Source organism: Pomacea canaliculata, linkage group LG14 (assembly GCF_003073045.1).
Source record: "Pomacea canaliculata isolate SZHN2017 linkage group LG14, ASM307304v1, whole genome shotgun sequence".
NCBI lineage: Eukaryota > Metazoa > Mollusca > Gastropoda > Architaenioglossa > Ampullariidae > Pomacea > Pomacea canaliculata.
The window spans coordinates 7,819,894-7,833,955 of NC_037603.1; the positions used below are offsets into that span (position 1 = coordinate 7,819,894).

General features: G+C 44.1%; 2 protein-coding genes across 2 annotated transcripts; both read right to left on the reverse strand.

Moving 5' to 3' along the window:
* Positions 1-975: 975 nt before the first annotated feature.
* LOC112555343 (monocarboxylate transporter 12-B-like) lies at positions 976-5,613 on the reverse strand. Its single transcript, XM_025223704.1, has 6 exons — positions 5,495-5,613; positions 5,146-5,289; positions 4,794-4,940; positions 4,364-4,624; positions 2,930-3,840; positions 976-2,674 (listed from the first exon to the last, which is right to left on the reverse strand). Exons 1-5 carry the CDS (start codon positions 5,592-5,594, stop codon positions 3,638-3,640), a joined length of 855 nt encoding a protein of 284 aa, XP_025079489.1. The 5' UTR covers positions 5,595-5,613; the 3' UTR covers positions 976-2,674; positions 2,930-3,637.
* A 2,511-nt stretch (positions 5,614-8,124) lies between these two features.
* Positions 8,125-12,881, reverse strand: LOC112555356 (monocarboxylate transporter 5-like). Its single transcript, XM_025223720.1, has 8 exons — positions 12,567-12,881; positions 12,183-12,334; positions 11,273-11,416; positions 10,676-10,820; positions 10,000-10,263; positions 9,204-9,838; positions 8,718-8,975; positions 8,125-8,267 (listed from the first exon to the last, which is right to left on the reverse strand). The coding sequence occupies exons 5-7, from the start codon at positions 10,214-10,216 to the stop codon at positions 8,718-8,720; spliced, it is 1,110 nt and encodes a 369-aa protein (XP_025079505.1). The 5' UTR covers positions 10,217-10,263; positions 10,676-10,820; positions 11,273-11,416; positions 12,183-12,334; positions 12,567-12,881; the 3' UTR covers positions 8,125-8,267.
* Positions 12,882-14,062: the final 1,181 nt, after the last annotated feature.

Below are 14,062 nucleotides of genomic sequence, written 5' to 3' on the forward strand. Positions count from 1 at the left end.
TTAGGATAAACTTTGCTGCGCCTCACGGGTATCGAACCTGCGCACCTCTCAGTTTGTGCTCTGATCACTCGGTTACCCCTTCCGGTTAAGCGTCATCCATTGATCTAAAGGCATGAAGGGATAACCGTCGGAGGAAAAAATTGGTTTGTCGTTCCGAGTCAGAGGCTGAAGCTTAAGTATCCCGGTATCCCATTGGTGTACACAGGTGCTACATGCAGAGAAAAAGCGAAATGTGAGGTGAGTACAGCTGAACTGGGCGAACTAGTTGTAGGGACATATAGGTGGGGTCGGGTACTTGAGGGAAAACACCTTCGCACAATAGTTCACAACCACCCATGTCATTGCGACGGAGTGACACTGGATGATCTGTATACCTTCAGTTCTGGAATAGGCACTCCTGACACTTTCAAACCCACAGGAGTGTATCCCTGCGCGAAAGTCAAATTCAAAAGATCACTCCCACGGGTTGTTCACTGAAGCACAGAGAGGTGTGTAGAATGAATGAAGTCCCTACACGGGTCGGGGCGGCCTCCATGACGACCGCAGTGCACAAAGGCCTCACCACCAAATTCATTTTTTTGTGCAAAGAGAAGCCTGCCAAGCGTGTACTCAAAGCAGAACACAACCAGCACGAAACCAAATAAACCTTAGACCACCCCATCTCTTTCGTTCATTGCAATCTTTGGACTGCGTACAGGACAGTCGTCACACATTTTATTATCAATAAAATTGTTAATAGAGGTTTGCGGGGATAGGCAGAAAGTGAAATCGGTAAAATACCGCCATTTAATCACTAGTGGAATTCTCGAGTACTATTTTATACCTGGATGTATTGCGCAATAACATCATGGGAATATTCTGGCCGCTTGCTTTGTGCAAGAACGGAGAAAATTAAAAATTAAAATTGTCGACTGGAGCCATCTACGTTGTCCGTGGTTTGGCCGCCGTTTGCCGTAATGTTGTTGTCGTCCCTGATGTAGTATTGGTGACCCAGTCACAACAATTTAGGATTTTGTTTCCTTCGAGTACCAACATTGACAAAGTACTGTTCAAACGTTCCATGGCTTTCTGAACAAAAGGAAAGAGACTGGCTTTTATTTGTTAATGAAAAACAATATCATTTTACCCCGAGTAAGCATCATGCACTGGTGTTTACCAAATTGCAATTAGTGAGCAGGTATTTCGACATCACCTTGCAATTAGGGAACACAACCCTAACCCTCCCCCCAGCTTGTTAGCAGTATATTGTGGATCATATGACAAACACTGCTGGTCAGAATTAATCAGACTGGTCATGTACATTAACTACATTTTGTTGTGTGTAGCTCACGTGAATCTGTACATGCATGAGTCAGAAAAATGTTTACTTGCTAGAATAAGTCAGTACAACCATTTACTGCCGAGTAACCAATAATGAAAGCATATAATAAGTTAACGCTTAAACCGTCATCCAAACAAACGAGAAACAGAAATCTTATCAAGAAGTTTTATTTAGGAGTTATTTAGGGGTTGGGGTTAAAGGTGATTGCTTTACAAACTATATACAATTCAACGAACAAGAAACTCCTGTCTACTGTCGTCATCCGGGTGGAGGTAGGCGGGTAGCTTGAGTGCATTGCATGCATTTGGCTCCTCGAGTGTCACGGCGACTGTTACACAGTGTCAGCCACAAATGTGTGTTTACATGTGTAGTGAGTTTGTTTTCGTGTACTGCTACACAGTGTGAGTCACAAATATTTGTTAAGATGTCGACAGGCAACATTCTTGTGCCAACTACTTTTTTTCTTCCGTCATTTTTCTGTTGTCATGTCCTTGACTATCTGTGATTTATCCCTAAAATTATCAGTTTCTGCATTTTGTTTCTACTCGACTGTTTCCTAATCACTATGCTAGAAAAATTCTTTTAGCTAAAGATTCTATCTAGCAAAGTCGGTCACACCATAATTTGTAGGCAACTCCTGAGCTAGACATCTGTGTGTGTGTTCTACACGATCAACGCTGGTAAGTTGCCATTCATCCAAATAAAAGAAACAAGTTATTTTAATACGCCTTTGAATATAAGCGCCATCTTCTAAGTGTCTAGTGTGTCTGTCCCAAAATGTGAAAATGGACCGACTACTCATACCATTTTTTTATTGCTTCCCTGTTACAACAGTACTAACAAAAAGCATATTAAAGTGTATTTCTTGGCTACTCACATCTGTTTATTTCTTTTGGGTTTTTTCCTTCGGGAGATGGACAGATCACTGTATTAATCGCACACCACGCAGCCAATCCTTTTGCACTGTCAAGATACCAAGGATTAGAAGACTGGAACTGTTTTCACTTCTCTTTCGGATTGACTATTTTTCTTACTTCTTCTTTTCCTCCTTTGTTTCTTTATTTAGCTCCTCATTCCTTTTTTTTTTTTTTTGTCATTGCTTTTATTTTTGTTTTGTTTTGTTTGTTTTTTTTTTTTTTTGCATCAAGATGCATTATCTCCCTTAACAAGAAGTCTCACTCCTGATTGGTTGGATGGCCTCTTGCGTCATCTCGTGGTGCGCTGTCTGGGGAGAACAGGAATGGTCTCTGATTGTAAGTGACGTCATTGGCAACATGGCAGCACAGAGAAGGCCGCACGTTGACATGAAGTAGAACGAGGAATGATAGCCGGATGTGACGTCACGAAGATAGCCTTTAGATTGACAAATGTATAGTCCACATAAATATTCTTCCGCATGTGATTTAGCCTCATCTTCTATAAATGTGAAGTTTAATTAGATTTCTTTAAAAAAAAGTATGTTTTTTATCAGACAAAATATAATTCCTTAGCCTCTGATGTAGTCTGATTTACTTGGTGCCTTTCCTGCTTTAATATAACTGCTTTAATTAGTAACTCGATTTCTTGATGATAAACAGCTATCTTTTCCTGAAAAACATGTCACGTGACCTGTGAGGGCGTGCGAGGCTCCCTCAGCCGCTGCCTGGAAGAGTGTCACGAAGCCTAAAGTCGGGCCCAGGTTCTCCAGCCCCAGCAGGTCGACGATGACGACAGGGCAGATGGAGAAGAAGACGGGGCCAAAAACGCCGTAGAGGGCGCTGAAGACGACGAGTGAGGTGAAGGACGTGTAGAAAGGTGTGAACATTCCCACCACACTGCACGCGCCTATCAAGATGGCCGCCTAGAACAGGTCGCGGGACCAGGTTCTGATTTGGGAAAGGCAAACATAACAACGAAAAGATAAGGACAACAATGGAAAACATGAAACTGTTCTAAAGATTCAGGTTACGAAGGATGTGTGATACAGACCAAATCGGCGACGAATCCAAAGAAGAGTCGAGCCACGGCCCCGCATGTCCCGAAGACAGAGAGCAGCATGGCGCCCTCCTGACCCGTCAAACCTTTGTCTGCTGCCAGAGGAGGTAAGTAGGTACCGTACAGGGCAGCTGGCACATCCCCCAGTGACAACGACACGATTAACAGTACAAACTTACTATTTTTAAACAACCGAAAGTCCAACAGGGTACAAACATCGGAACAGTTTTGTTTATTTTTCACAGTCTTGTCTTTATCTGGTCGATCTGCTGAACAGACGATGTTACAGTTTTCCAGCTTCACGTGGTCCGTGTTTTCGAAGGCCATGGGAATGTTCTTTGATTACCTGCAGTTTTGTGCTGTTACTGTCTTCTTTATCGCTGATGTTATTGAACTCCTGGATACTTTTGTCGGATGACATCTGACTGACATCCTCACGGACATGAGAGTTGACCAAGAGAAGTGATGAAGTCTCTGCGCAGCCTCGTGTCTGGCGGGCGCTGGTGTCTGCTCCGTCTGTGAGTTCCGTGGCTTGAGTTTGTCTTCTGTAAATGAAGAGCAAAATTTGTCGTTGTTATATATAGAGAGAGAGATAAGGAAATCGTCAAGACGGAGAGAACATTTCTCTAGTTTAAATGGAGACAACTGCGTTCATAGCAATGAGACCTTAGTAACAGTAGCCTCCCTTGAACTGTGCTGCTGTCTGTCATCGTAATGTATTTCTTGCGTCTTTACCTTTTATTCCAACAGCAGATTTGCTTAAATTATTCTACTTTCTCAAATTAAATGATATTTTTGTACAGTTTTATTCCAGTTCCTATGGTGGGAAGATTTACAGTGTCTTAACTGATTGACAAATTGAACATGCGTTTACTGTTCTCCTTTAAATTAATTGTCTTTTGTCTCGTGTCTGCTATCATTCTGACATTATACCCCTTATCTTCGTCCAGTCTGCTAATAATTATCTGACGGTACCTTGTGTATATCTAAAACTGGTTTCATAGTTCTGCCCACCGTGAAGAATATCTTCCTTAACATGAGCAGCAATGGTGTTACCTACATTCTTACCTGTACACTTCCGTGTCTTATTGAGGTGCAGCGGTCTCAGCAGCAGGCCGCCCACCATGACGTGCCAGTAGGTGGCGCCGACAACCAAGAGGGCGCCACGGCCGCCAAAGGTCGAGATGAGAGTCTGTAGGTACAAGGGCATCACTGTCGACCCGATGTTGCCCCCGAGCACGGCAATGGCGGACGCTAGGGACCGCCGCTGACAGAAGTAGGTCCCGACAATGACCAGCGTGGGCCCAAAGACCATAGCCATAGACAAGCCTGCCCACAGATCATAGACAAGCCTGAACACAGATCGTAGACAAGCTGCCCACAGATCATAGACAAGCTGCCACAGATCGTAGCAACAGATAATCCTGCCGACAGACCATAGCCACAGACAAGCTTGAACACAGATCATAGTTATTGTTCGAACAATAAGCTGTCTTACCGACTAGAAGACTGATAGTGAAGTAGAGCATGAAGACAGTCTGAGCAAAGTAGCTGAGGATGAGGCCAAGACCACCCAGAAACCCACCGATGACCACCGTCTGTCGCACGCTGAGGAAGGACAGAACCACCGTCTGGGTCAACAAACCTGGAAATTTTAAATAGAAAATCTTGTAATATGCTGACTGCTAAGCTTGGTAAGTCACGATTTTCTGGAAATCATAAAATTTAAGATCACACATACGATTAATGCAACGGGTGTCGTGCTGACTCTCGGTAGTCCTGTTTACGATTTACATCCATTCAAAGAGAAATGAGTGAAACATTCCAAACTCTGTTTCGGTTTTCTGCACCTGCAATGCTGACAACACAGGACTGCACTGTGAGGATGGTAGTTGTCACACCAGCAGACGTCTGGAACATTCGAAAGATTTCCACAAGGAGAACGCCGTAGGCTCGCTGCATTCCCAAGCAGATGATGTTGCAGAAGAGGCAAGCTGCAAGACAGAAAGTGGAGGCAGCTCACTCACAGCTAGAGCATCGGGAAAGAGCGAGCAGAGTTCAGTTCAGCTGACACAGTGTCAGTCATTCTACGCCACCCGGTTAGATTCCTATGAACTATCCAACCATCCATGTGATCTTTGTCTTTCTAACAGGTCTACCTGCCTGGACCAAACTTAATTTTGTCATGGGCGTGCTTACCAACGGCGATAACCCAGGCATATCCGCGGTCCACCGGAAGACCACGAATGTCATCAGTCACTGTTTCGTCCTTTTCTTTCTTCTTCTCTTTTATGTTCATTCTGCAATGTTGAGGTACGTAAAAACTGAAAGAGATTTGCAGTGTGATAGGTTTGCAGAGATGAACATCACTGGTACATGCGAGACTTCACCTTCACACATGTCGACACTAGTGTAGTCCTAGAGTGGCTCATTTATTCTTTTCTTTCGTTTGATAATTCATAGTTTGCACATGACACATTATAACTCAAGAAAACACAAGATGATGATGATGATGATGATGATGATGATGATGATGATGATGATGATGATGATGATGAGGAGGAGGAGGAGGAGGAGGAGGATTCCCTGTGAAATGTCAAGAAATACATACATGTTAAGGAACGGTGTAGCTTTCGCAATGCCACGCAGCGCCGTCTGGCGAGGAAAGTGTTAGATGCGAGCGCCGCACGCGCCAAGACTAACTCGTCGCCACGCTTCCTCCATCCTGCATTCCTGCGATCGACAGCGAATTACAGCACACAGTCAGTCGGCCCACAGGCCCACACTCGGCCCCTTCAGGACGTGAGAGGACCGCCTGCAGCAGACATCAAGCCGGACTCTGCCAGTGATGGGGATACGGGCGGAATCGATCCGCCAGCAACCGTCCACAAATAGTCGCCTTGCATGTTATTCCACACTTGTGTGTGTTCACATCTTGCTGTCTGTACTAGGTGGTGGTGGTGGTGGTGGATGGAGCGGGGAAGGATATGCTGCAAACTCAGAAGACATGATGAAAACACCAGAGAGAGAGAAGGGAATAGAAGAACGGAAATGGAGCTGACGGAGCGTGAGTGCGCCTTGAACACCCTGCGCGACGCGGACAAAGCCGGGTACCGGTCAGGGGAGAGCACCTGATGGTGCAAGGCCAGGATGGTGCAGTTGATGTGGCTGCTGCTTTTTCGCGGCTGCAATCGATGAGAACCTGACTGGGGAGAGGGAAGGAGAAGGGAATAATGTTGATCACACGGTGAGGTGCGACTGGAATCACTTTCTCGACATTTTATTTTGTAAAAGAAACAGATGAAAAGTGAGCGAAAGGGAGACAACACAAAATGAGGCTATCAATACAGGTTTGTGTGTGTTATCTAGCGGTTTAATCTATCTGGAAAGAACAGAGTGCAGGAAGAAGATGAAATTATCATAAAAAATTAATAATATATGGCAGCCAATACATTTTAGTAATGATTGTAGCATCAAATATCAATCAAGATATTAAAGTTCCAATCATGAATAAAATGTAACTTTGGTGTATTGACCTTTCTCATTCTTGTTTGGCTGTGTGTGTGTGTGTTTGTGAGTTTGTCTGAGATACCCATCAATTAATTCACTCAAGGTTGACAATAAAATCACAGCTGGAAGAGTTAGCGGCAAAGTAGTCTAGCAGGTGTTGCCATCATTCCCAAACTGTGTCAAGGCTGGGGGCGAGGTGCCCTGCCCTGCCCTGCCCTGCCCTGCCCTGTATAGTCTTTAGATAACGACAGTGTGGGTAGCATCACGTGACACTCTTACTACCCTCTTCAACCAGCTGTTACCCTTCCTCAAACAGCACTACATATATCCCCAGGACAATATCAACCCCACATTTTGACCGAGTGTTGCAATGCACAAGTATAGCCGTGACGTACCCATCACGTACCCATCACGTACCCATCACGTACCACTCCATGAACTGGACTGTCCTCGCTCCCTTCAACCATCATCTCTCCCTTGTGTGCATGTGCACCGTGTGTATCTAGGGTATCCTACGTCTACACGATATATTTCCTTTTCCTACATCTGCGTATCTATGAACACACTTTTATGTATGTGTAGAAAGATGAATGTAGCCTAATTATCAAAGCATGTATGTGTGTGTGGTGTGTGGGTGTGGGTGTGGGTGTGTCCGTTTGTAAGTCAGCGTCTTCTTTCCTGACTGCTGCTTGTTTGATCAGTGTTTCTTTTTCTATCTCTGGAGAAAGCAGTAACGGATTACGATGTTTAGATGACAGCCACTCAGTTTATTCTACTTGCAATATGTTTCCTGATTGTTAATTTGGCTTAAACAATTGGTTGCGGAAGAAACAGCGTCACACTAGAAAACCAAGAAAGTTATTTTTAAACAAAATTTTAATTTTAAACAGAATAAAACAATAAACAACTGGAATGATGGTGATGATGACGATGACGATGACGATGATGATTATTAGGAGGAAGTAGAGGAGGATCACGATGACAAAGACAATTATAAGGGGTACGAAGAGAATGTTTATTGTTACAATAAGAATTATTATTTTATTTTTATTATTAAAATGATTTAAGCGTATATTTATTTATGCCCTTTGAAGTGCACTGCAGTACTGCAACAAAATAGTGCACACACGCGGACGAATACAAACACACTTACGCCTGTGCGCTCGCAACACACACATACACACTATCCTTATGTTGCATCAGGGCAGGCTCCAGTGCCTGATCCACCTCTTCTCCCAGTCCCTGATGACCAGTTGATGTCAACACCGATGACAACGTGGCTAAGATCTCGGAGTGACCTCCCCCTTGTCTGCTGTGGGTGACGTCGCTTGCCTTGCACTCACGTGCGCCTCCAGTCTCTCTACAAGAGGAGTGGCGACCATGAAGAGGCTGCCTGCCAGGCTGCAGGAGGCCATGAACAAGAAGGATGCATCATAGCTTCCGGTGACGTCCCGCAGGTAACCTTCACAGGAAGGAGGATCATTTCGTGTCAACATCCAAACAGGTTTCTTTATTTACCTTTTTTCAAAAGGTCAAAGTTCTCCCGATTACAAAAATAATCCAGAGTATCAATGTACCTTTTGTACTGCGTTTTGTTATGTAAATCCATCTTTCCTCAGTTAATTTATTGACTATGTTAATCAATCAGTAAATTTATCTATTTTTGCGCACTCTCATGTGTTTTAAACCCTCCCTTCCCGTCAATCACTTCGCCTGACCACGGAGGTGTCTATCCACCGAGCGTACATAGCTTTACGCTTGTGTCTACTAAATAATACCGCTGACACAAGCATCTTTTAATAGTAACTAGGATCCTCCTGCAGGTCAGCAAAGTAAAGCAGCAGCAACAACAACAACTACAACAACAGCTACTACAACAGCGAAACATTTCTAACGTCCAAAGTCGTCTCACCTACAAAGAAGATGGCTCCCGACAGCACAGACCCAGGGATGAGAGCAGACTGTACCCGAGCGTCTTGCTCATGTTGGGCACACCCAGCAGGTCCACCATCACAACAGGCATCAACGACAGCTGTGACGTCCCGAAGATGCCAAAGATGGCGGAGAAGACTGCTATGGAGGTGAAAGTGTGGTACAGAGGAACAAAATAGGCTGGAATGGCGGTGAAGAGCAAGGTCAAGGCCAGCAATGTCGAGCGCCGAATGAGATTCTGGAAGAACGGGACAAATGTCAGATGTCAGACGAAACCACGCGAAGTTCTCGCGTTTCGTTAGTAATTCCGATCGTGACATCGCGTTGCTGAGCTAGTCACTCAAAAGCTAGAGGCGCAACTGCACTCTGGTAAAACAACAGATGCTGAACACAGATAAACTGATATTTTACAACGAGAGAAGTAAACTTGAACAAGTTAATGCTCGTCAATGTGTTAATTACTCACCAGGTCGGCTAGGTAGCCAATCAGCAAGCGTGACGTCATGCCACACGCGCCTATGATGGTCAGAAGGATCGCGGCATCCTGGGAACTGATGCCTTTCTCCTCCGCCAGGGATGGGATGTAAATATTCATCACCATGCCAATACTCGAAAAACACGAGGACACGATAACCAGCCAGAAAAGCGGCAGCTTAAACAGGCTGATGTCAAAGATGGCGAGGACCTTTTCGCATGGCTTTCTCTCCTTTGACCCAGACGCTTCCATAGATTGTGAAGGTGCTTTGGACAGTTCCGAATTGTTAAGAATCTGAGTTTCCTTTCTCACAACATTTCTTTCTGGCGAATGCTCATAGAGGAAACTATCATCGGCTTCTTGTTTGTCTACTGGAAACTCTTCGCCTTCTGTATCACGGGAATCGCTTTGATATCTGTACGTCAGTTCCGGTGGCATCACAGTCAGTTCCGGTGCGCTGAGGGCGCGCGCGACGGCGAGGGAATGCTGGGAGTCGCTAGACGTGGCAGTCACAGACTGCTGGCGACTGTAGGCTGTGGTCTGTCCGGCACCAGGCGTCTTGCAGACACTCTCTGTGTCCAAGGCCTCGCCATCGTCTTCAGCTCGGGTCAGTGCCATAGCTTCCTCTGGAGGATGAACAGATAACTACAGATAAACAAACACACGTCGGTTCTTAACTGTGTACGTCTTTGTCTGTCTTTCAGTTGCCTGCTTGTCTGCATATCTACCTGTCTGTCTGTCCAAATCTTATTTTTCGGTTCGCCTGTCTTTCGGTTTCATGTCTCACCGTCTTTCATTGTCTTCCTCTTGTTTAGATGAAACGGTCTCAGCAGCATCCCGCCCACCAGCACGTTCAGATACGTTGCGCCCAGCACCAACATCGCCCCGTGGGCACCCAGCTCCGAGATGAGGGTCTGGGTGTAGATGGGGAAGACCATGGCCCCCATGTTGCCCCCCAGAGCAGATATGGAGGTGGCCAGCGAGCGCCGCTTGTTGAAGTACATGTTGATGATCACCAGAGTCGGGTTTATGATCAAAGAAAGGGCGATGCCTGATGACATGACAATGACAGCGATTTCATTGTTTTACAAACATCTCGTCTTATCTTCCCCTGTCTCTGCATTAAATAAACAGCAAAATTAAAAGGACAGCATGGCTTCATGGTTGTAGGGAAAATAAACCAGATATGGGTAAGTGAATCTTACATGGAATGGGGATTGCAAGTCTTTCCTTTCTTTATTAACTTTCTTTCATGTATGTGAGAGAGAGAAAGAGAGATATTGACATATTTGTTCCTTCTACTCGACAATCCAGCGCTCTCGATATAAGAGTTATGGCCCATAAGAATCCCTTCACCAGCCAAACATGGACGAACGTTTGTGAAAGGTTTTACTTGATGTGTATGTAGATGTTTTGCCAAACTTGGTTGAAAAAAGGCGTGACATGCCGTGGTACACACTCACCGCCAAAGAGACTGATGTGATGTACAACATGTACAGACTCGGGGCGAAGAAGCTGAGGGTCAAGCCCACACCGCCAATGAGGCCTCCCACGAAGACCAGCTGACGCTCGCCCAGAAAAGACACCAGGACCGTCTGTGTCAATAAGCTGGAAAAGATGATGAACTTTGTTTGGTGGGAGCTGGTATTCGTAGTAGCTCACGGGCGATTTTTAAATGAATATTCACAAAGTTTATAAATCTGTCGCAGATATATTTTATGAACTAGAGATAAAACAAAATACAACGACACGAAATAAAAAGACATAGATAAAGAGAGATAGAGAGGAAAGAAAGATATGAAAGAACGAAAAGAACAGAGAAAAAAAGAGAAAGAAAGCAAATAGAAATCGTTCATGAAGGCATGAAAAAAGCAGCAAAGAAAAAAAGGTGCAGAAAAGAAATAAAGGATGTAGGTTAGGATGGAAGAATGAAAGAAAACAGTATAAAGGAGAAATTGGGGTATAAAAGAATGGAGGAGATAGATGAAACAGAGGTATAAAAAATGATGGAGGAGATGAATGAAATGGAGGTAAAAAAAGGATGGAAGAATTTGACCTACACGCCACACTCATGGCTCCCGTTTGAAGGGAGAAAATCAGGGAGGTTTCACTGGCTGACTTCTGGAACATGAAGATGAACTCCACGAAGAGGATGGCGATTCCCCGCTGTAGACCCATGCACACGGCATTGCAGAACATGCATGCTGCAATGCAACACCAAAGTCCAACATTTTTTTCTGTGAATGATACCAAACCCATATTTTATATATATATAAACAAGTCACGCCGACGTTGTAGTTACCTTCATCCTCTTTTCTCTAACTCCTTATTTTATTTTGTACAACAATTGGTAAGGATTGATAGACACATCAGTGTAGACAAGTGAGTCTACGTGTTGTTGTTGTTGTTGTTGTCTCGTGCAGACTACATTTACTGTGCAGTCAGATGACTAATGCCCACAAGGGGAGGTCAGCCGACGAAGCAGTTGTCGTTCTTTCCAATAAATTGTTTGATTAACGATTAGAAGGCTGGTATGGGTGTGTTTGCACTGCAACAGTACTGTTGCACTGCGTACTGTTGCACTGCACGTTGTGAACGCCAGCCAGCCGTCCAGGTGTGTATAAGCTCTTAAGCCTGCTTAGCTTATTGAACTCAGGTGTATAAGGTTATGGGTTGACTGCCGGGTCACAAATTACTAAACCTACACAGTACATAGAATACACTTTCATACTCAATTTTCTACTTGTTCTACTACACATTGTCTTTTTCCAGTTAATATTAAAACTTGGTAGCAGCAGGACTGGTAATGATAACAGAGACGGTAGAGGTAATGTCGAAATAATAATTTTAATGACACAGCTTCCACGATATTCTCCACTAGGAGAGTTTATAAGACACATGTGTTGTTGTTTGTGAACCATCTCAATAAGTTTGTGATTATTGTGGTGACTGATGACTGTGCTCACTTACAAAAAGCGATGACCCACGCATAGCCTCTGTCCACCGGCAAACCCCGGGTATCTGGCGCCACGTGACTCTTAGGACCAGGTCTCCGCCCATCCCCTTCCACTGCTCCTCGGGTAGCAGTGCGGTCATCAAGGTTGACCATGGTGGTAGAGAAGCTGAAATAAAGGTGGAAGAATACTCTTTAGGTGAGGTGACTGTTGTGACCTATGTATACAGTGTACTCACTGCCTGTTGTGACCTATGTATATATACACAGTGTACTCACTGCCTGTTGTGACCTATGTATATATACACAGTGTACTCACTGCCTGTTGTGACCTATGTATATACACACAGTGTACTCACTGCCTGTTGTGACCTATGTATATATATACACAGTGTACTCACCAATGTTACGAGCAGCAGGTGACGAACATGCTGCCTCCTCTCAGTCTCGCCTTGTAACAAGTGCGCTTATCACGTCCCTTGCCTCATAAATTTTGTTCTGCTTGTCTCCCTTGGGAACTGTTAGTACTTTCCTACCTCTGTGGTAAGTGGGTCAGAAAGTATAATGTCTACGTCTCCCACATCCGATTTTCTGTTTTGTCCATTGATTTGCTAGAGAGCCATCCATCTTACTTGCTTGCTACAAATCAGCCTGGTTCTCTCAATGGACTCCGTTTGAGCGTACTTGCTCCCTTGCATTAGGCGCACCTTTGGCAGATGTAACAGAATTATTTACAACGATTAGGTGCAGCTTTAGTCCCTATGTACTTGGAGAGAGGTGAACCCTTGTGTATGGACACCAGCAAGCAGGTGTAGATGAGGTAACGCTGGCTGTGTGCTTTACATTATGAGCTCTTGACAGTCGCATAAAGAGAATCAAGTGGCAGGCAAAATATTTCGAATGTGTGTCGGAAAAACACAAAGTGTGGATATGCACCGTAAGATCCCACCTTGCCGAGTGCCGATAAGACTCTCAGTCAAGAGGGAAAGACGCACCAAAAGAAGTATGTTCAGCGCCATGCACGTGGTGTCGGACATCAGTACGTCTGTAATGACCAGAGACCTTTGACCCGCAGTAATGAAGCCTCCCGTAGTTGACATCAGTCGGTGCCTTTTGACAATTTTCTCATTACAGCATAAACAATTCAGTAGCAATCGCTCTGTGTAACATATAGTTGTTGTCATAAAGGCGAGGCGCCATAGAGTTTTTATCGAAACGTTTGAATTTCGTCTGAAAGCAGTACGGATCGCACTAGGGTACCTCGATCAAAACGTATTTTAAGTCAATTTCCAACTGTTATTTTAACATACCAGTGTATTTCCCTGATAGTTCAATACTCAAGGAATCCATTTTTAAAGAAAAGTCAAACTGGACAAAATTGACCCTATCACCTTTCGGGGCCTCTAGCACACAACTGTTTGTTTGGGTTTTTTTACACGACTTGAGACTCATTTCGTCGTGGAGGATCACAATGTATATTACTGTTGACGTTTACATGCTACTACATAGAGCAATTTTATTTTGGAACAATTTTATTAAAGAGGATAGTGTTTCTATCTAATATGATGTTAATACTGAAGATGAAGATGATACAGCTGAAGCTAAAACTAAAAATAATAATGAGAGTAGGAGAGGGTAGAGAGTTTGTTATTGGACATCTAAAACTATTCAAATACAGAATGTTGAATATACTTTTTATAAATGCATTCAACGGATAATTTCTGTCTTAAAGACAACAGCCTGTTACTTCAGTCTCATTCGCTAGACGTCCTCTTTGAAGTCCCCTCCGTTTAGTTCGCAATTTACATATGAACATGGACACTTCTCAAAGCCGAGCCTGATCCGACTCACAAACATACAAAACCACAAAAGAAATCCTTATATTAGTATAATCTTT